The sequence below is a fragment of the Topomyia yanbarensis genome, chromosome 3 (genome assembly GCF_030247195.1).
Source record: "Topomyia yanbarensis strain Yona2022 chromosome 3, ASM3024719v1, whole genome shotgun sequence".
Classification (NCBI taxonomy): domain Eukaryota; kingdom Metazoa; phylum Arthropoda; class Insecta; order Diptera; family Culicidae; genus Topomyia; species Topomyia yanbarensis.
The window spans coordinates 109,255,417-109,261,276 of NC_080672.1; the positions used below are offsets into that span (position 1 = coordinate 109,255,417).

General features: G+C 39.1%; 1 protein-coding gene across 1 annotated transcript; it reads left to right on the top strand.

The window, feature by feature from the left end:
- Positions 1-4,775: 4,775 nt before the first annotated feature.
- LOC131693062 (uncharacterized) lies at positions 4,776-5,536 on the top strand. Its single transcript, XM_058980539.1, has 2 exons — positions 4,776-5,199; positions 5,266-5,536. Exons 1-2 carry the CDS (start codon positions 4,778-4,780, stop codon positions 5,495-5,497), a joined length of 654 nt encoding a protein of 217 aa, XP_058836522.1. The 5' UTR covers positions 4,776-4,777; the 3' UTR covers positions 5,498-5,536.
- The last annotated feature ends 324 nt before the right edge of the window (positions 5,537-5,860 follow it).

Below are 5,860 nucleotides of genomic sequence, written 5' to 3' on the forward strand. Positions count from 1 at the left end.
ACGGCAGCATCTACATCGATCGCGAAATTCAAGAAAGTCTCCCAGTCGATTGTTTGTAGTGAGTTATGAAGCCTAGAGAAGTCAGTCTTCGAAAAGTTGAACTCCCTGACATCCTCCATCTCGTCATAGAGAACCAGCTGCGGACAAATCTGCGTTACCAGAAGTGGAGGATGATGTGCGTCTACAGCAACTAAAGGCTCAAGTGCCTCTGGGATAGGGGTGCCATATACGTGCCGACGCCAGAGACGTGACTCCACTATCTGGACTAGATATCGATCCATCAACTCATGGACCGGGGACCAACGGCTTTACTTCCTTTCCGAAAGATAAGATTTTTTTCGCCTCAGAAAAATCTCAACGACCTCGGGTGGGATTGAACCCAGCCCAGACTGGATGGTCTGGGTAAGGTGGTCACGCTTACCACTCAATCACCGGCGCCGTTATCCTATTTCCAAAATACCCCATTTCTAAAAAATATCAAAAATATGTGTTGCTATTTGCTATGCCTACTCCGTTTGATTTATTAGTTCCGTAATATGGGGTAACTTGCAACACCTTTCAACTTCAAACCAGACATGACATGATCTGCGTTGAAGTATATTTTCGTTCGCCTCTAGTACATTGACCAATTATACTATAATTTAAACTTTTAATCTAATGTAATTGAATTTATTTTATTTTATTATTTTATTTATGCCTATGTTGTCCAAGATTAGGGACGTTTTTGAACAATAATTTTCGATTTATTCAAAACAAATAATTATTTGCGAAATCTTGTGATTAATAAAAGAATAAATGTTGCATCGTGCTTTCAAAAATATTGGCCATTAAATTTCGATGACGGAATGCATCGACATCCATAATGCTGCAAAATTTCGAATCGATCTTATGCTTAGAAATTGTCGGAAAGTACGGCCAAATACGATCTTTGCACTGATAAATGATTTGTTTGGCTTTTTTTGCAATTTTAGATAGTTCTGAGGTTAGTTTTAATGACTTATAATTATGATGGATAGAAAACAAGGATGAAATTTCTTCCCGATTTTATAAACTTCCCCGTTTTATAAGCCAATTTTTCGATTGGCTGGTAAAAGCGACTCATTACTGTACTGCGAGAGAAGCCAGTTTGCGAAAATACGACTTCTTACATAGTACTGTTAAGTAGAAATGGAGCATTTTTATATTACAGTTTTAGTTTAAAGCTTTAAAAATCATTATCTTGCGTACATTTAAGATGGTAAACAAACATGTATCAAACATTAATATTGTACAACTCGATCTGTAGGTAATAAATACAAATGATATACTTTTGCCATTGAAGTACGACATTCTAGCTTGTTTTCTATTGAATAATCTCGAAATACAGAAAAATATTCTGTGGCACTAAATAATCATAAAATAATAACGGGCACCATATAAGTTTTTGTTTCCATATATCAACATTTAACAGCTATAATGCTAAATTGTAAACATTATTATTGTAACATTATTTTAATTGCCTCTTGGAGCCTTTCCAGATCTAAAATTGCTTTTACCGCGACAAAGCCAAGTCCAGCGAAAATAGCGCTGAAATTGTCAAAGATAGTAAGACTTTCTTGTAAATATTGCGAATCTTTTCTAAAATCCACATCGTGACATATCAGCCATGCGCCGCAAAGCCGTGCGCCGAATCACGCGCCTATTCACTTTGCATTAGTGCAAGCGAAAAAACGATTTGACGTTTATTTTTGTTTCGTTCGTACTCATGTGTGAAACATATAGCAACAAACCGACGAGATGTTAGTTTATCTCGGGATAGACAATATATTCGTAATTCATTTTTGGCTGCCGTGAGCCTATAGCTAAGAAAACAATATCAGTGTCTCATGTTTCTCTCAACGGCCCGTGGCGAGACATGCATACAATGTCGCCGAATGCAAGCGAACCGCTTCATCAGAATGCTATCTTGCATTATTTACATGTAGGGTATACGTTCATTTATTTGTTTCTTTGCTCCTTATTTTCCTGTTGAAATTCCTTGGTCAATATACGTTGTGAAAAGCGTCACCTACTTTGGAAAGAATCCCGCGCTGTGCTGTGTTTTACGCGGACTTCTTGTTAGATATCTTTTAATGTAGAATACATTTAAGCTTTCAATATAGGGGTCCCGTTTCAAAATATCGGCTGCGGCGCCGCGTCAGATTTTGAACGTTAATAACTTTTATCATACTTAACAGAATGATTTGATTTTTAGGCCAATTTGTTGAAAATATGTTCCTCTATGCTGTATTAAAATTTGAAGTATGTATAACATGCACTAATAACAAAAAATTGTGTTTTGAAAAATCTTTCGAAAACGACTCGGAAAAGTGAAAATTTTCAGCCCATCCCGCACACAGCCGTCACTTTGGTAGACCAACCGAACAATAAAATAATGAAAAGTTTATATATAGGTCCACTACATGTTTGTTCCTATGATTATTCGCATTGGGTTGCTTGACGAGAGCAGTTGGTGGGGGAAAGACCGCATATTCCTTTGGTTAGGCCATTAGAAGCCGGACGGAAAGGAAAGGCTCATGCACGGCACGAGAACGAGCGCGAAAGTGATAGTAGTGCATATTAGCGCGATTATAAAAATATCTGTCGGTCGGTTTTTCTCATCATTCGTATTCGTTCAAGTTCAAGCACTAGCAAGCAGCCAGTCCACCGAAGGAAAGCAGTTGGCGATGACGACGGTCGGAAAAAGTGCCCCAGCTACTGGTGACTCATCACAACCCGATCAGGAACTGTCGCCCTGCAAGAATTTCGCCCCAACTAAAGGGCAACAGAGAAACTAATCTGTGTTCTAATAAGAGTTAAACTGGCTCACCGTGTCCGCGGGGAGTGCGTCTGAATTATGCTCCCGCAATAAAACAATAAACGGTTCTTTACAGGACCAATTAATTGTGTTCTAATAAGTGTTAAACTGAAATTTACATTTTATGGTGTATAACAAATAATTTTCAGAAAGCTATATAAGAAATACGATGTGTGGAAAGAAAGAAAGAGAATTTAAATTATCCTCTCTCGCTCGTTTTCGTGCACTGCATTTCCATTCCTTTCTGCTGCTAATACCTTCATAACGAAAACGAATGTGCGTATTCTCCCGCCATCCCATGGCCAGTGTTGCCACAATTGCATGTCGCTATTACAATTTGAATTATTTTATTGAACTATTTGGCAGCTTCCGTTGATTAACTACATAAATCGATTTGTTTGTGCAGCTCCTTGCTAGTAGCAAACTAAATATCCTTTATCAGCGCTAACAAATAACACAAAAGAATTTAAATTTGTGAAAATCTTTTCCTTCCTTCTTTTCAAATCTGCAACATTCTTTGAAAATATTGTTGGAATGTTGTTATTGAAAAACTGAACATGCAAGTTTGCTAGCACTGGCCACTAGATTGAATGCGATGGAAAGACAGAATATTCGTTTTGGTTATGCTAGTATTGGTAGCCGAACGGAAAGGAAAGGCACAAGAATGGCACGAAAACGAGCGAGAGAGCAATAGTAGTGCTTTCTCGTGTGTTCATATATGAATATTGGTCGGTCGGTTTTTCGCATCATTCGTATTCGTTCAAGCGCTAGCAAGCAGCCAGTCCACCGAAGGAAAGCAGTTGGCGATGACGACGGTCGGAAAAAGTGCCCCAGCTACTGGTGACTCATCGCAACCCGATCAGGAACTGTCGCCCTGCAAGAATTTCGCCCCAACTAAAGGGCAACAGAGAAACTAATCTGCGTTCTAATAAGAGTTAAACTGGCTCACCGTGTCCGCGGGGAGTGCGTCTGAATTATGCTCCCGCAATAAAACAATAAACGGTTCTTTACAGGACCAATTAATTGTGTTCTAATAAGAGTTAAACTGAAATTTACATTTTATGGTGTATAACAAATAATTTTCAGAAAGCTATATAAGAAATACGATGTGTGGAAAGAAAGAAAGAGAATTTAAATTATCCTCTCTCGCTCGTTTTCGTGCACTGCTTTTCCATTCCTTTCTGCTGCTAATACTATCATAACAAACGAATGTGGGTGTTCCCCACCATCCCATGGCCAGTATCACCGCTAACAAATAAGACAAAAGAATTTAAATTTGTGAAAATCTTTTCCTTCCTTCTTTTCAAATCTGCAACATTCTTTGAAAATATTGTTGGAATGTTGTTATTGAAAAAGATGGGTGGGTAATGTCTGCGACATAACCGGAGAGATGTAGAATACATAAGGAACACGTTCTTCAAATATGTTGATACTCATTGGAATTTTCGGACAAAAGGTGATTTGGGCGAGGAATATTTCAAATTATTCTTTACAAAAATGATGGTGGTCCTGAAAAGGACCGGTTTTGTTGGCGTTGTTGGCCTTGGTGAGGGAGATGGCTAACGATGAAATTAATTGTTAGCATGAGGAAGTCGTGTAGTACTGGCCAATGGAAGAACAGATAATAATTGATTCCTGAAAATCAATTTTTCTTTATTCATGTAAATTATACATACTTACAAATCTAACAGAAGATTCCTGATCATATTTCTGAATCATTAGTGCGAACATTGTGTAATTTGGTTAAGTACAATGAAAGTTACAAACTTTCCAAACTCGACCTTCTGTTCATTCAGAAATATTGAAATGGGGTGTCGTGGTCACAATAAAATCCTAATGAGTATCAACATATTTGAAGAACGTGTTCCTTATGTATTCTACATCTCTCCGGTTATGTCGCAGACATTACCCACCCATCTTTTTTGCTTTTCGCGAGGAATCATGCGCAATTTTATCGTGAGTGAAGTGACCGATCGGTACCACGCACCCGAATGGTGCGTGGATATTTGCTTTATCGCCAGCTCCATGTGGTTCGGCCACACGGATTATGTTCCGTTGGGCCATCCCCTCTATCGAATGACGGCCGGAGCGGATTTCGTCTGCTTGCAGTATCGTAACTGCAGATTTGTAAATGGAGTGTGCTGCCTGGTCCCGGAGCTATGGCTGTGGTTGTTACGGCGTTACATCGTCGCAACCATCTCGGTACCCGTTTTCCCGGGTGAATTTGAATGTCTCGATGGGACGATTGTTCGTTTTGGCGTGTCGTTTACTGTGGCGGAGTGTGCGTCCTTTCGGCGCGTCATACGGGACATGGTATGGCGACCCCGTTTTGCGTGGGCCATCGACATTTCAACCCTACTAAGGTAAGTAATACTGTGGTTAGTTTTTTTTTTACATTACAATTAGTGAGAAAAAACGTTATTTTCCAGGTATGCTCACTATTGGTATGTTTATGGAGGTATTCTGTCCGTTTATTTATTATTGGGAAAACTTCAGTTATTTGCCATTGCGGATTCGACGGAGTATCCACTGAACCGAATGTCAGTATCGAGCAACATAATTCCGTCATCGCTCTCTTCTTTTGCATCAGCTGATTCACATCGCAGAAACGTCACCAGTAAAATAAATTTTAGAATGTTGGTCAACGGATTAGTTAAGTAAAAATTAAATGGAATATAGAAAAAGTTAAAGGGAACGCTTCTTACCTGGTTACTCCTGTTAAGAAAAGATTTTTACTTACTTGTTCCACTCTGAGGATTTGCATCACTGTGTCTACAGATACCGCTTCCAACCTTGCATACTGAGGTATCCATCACCCGCAGTGCAGCATGGTTGGACCAATTCGGAAATCGTTTTCACTAACATCGGTTGACATGTGTTGGATTATAGATGGTTGCAAATTTAGTGGCTGTTGCTCACACAATAGTGGTAACGGAAAAAAGTTGCTCCCTAATTCATCTCTGTCCCTCTATGCATCTAATTTCATGGTTACTCAACTTTAACCCTTTATAAGGCAATGGCAAC

Bases quoted from the DNA above. Each gene is read 5' to 3' on its own strand.
- LOC131693062 (XM_058980539.1), top strand. From the start codon at position 4,778: ATGCGCAATTTTATCGTGAGTGAAGTGACCGATCGGTACCACGCACCC. The intron at 5,200-5,265 runs GTAAGTAATACT...GTTATTTTCCAG, and splicing joins GACATTTCAACCCTACTAAG to GTATGCTCACTATTGGTATG.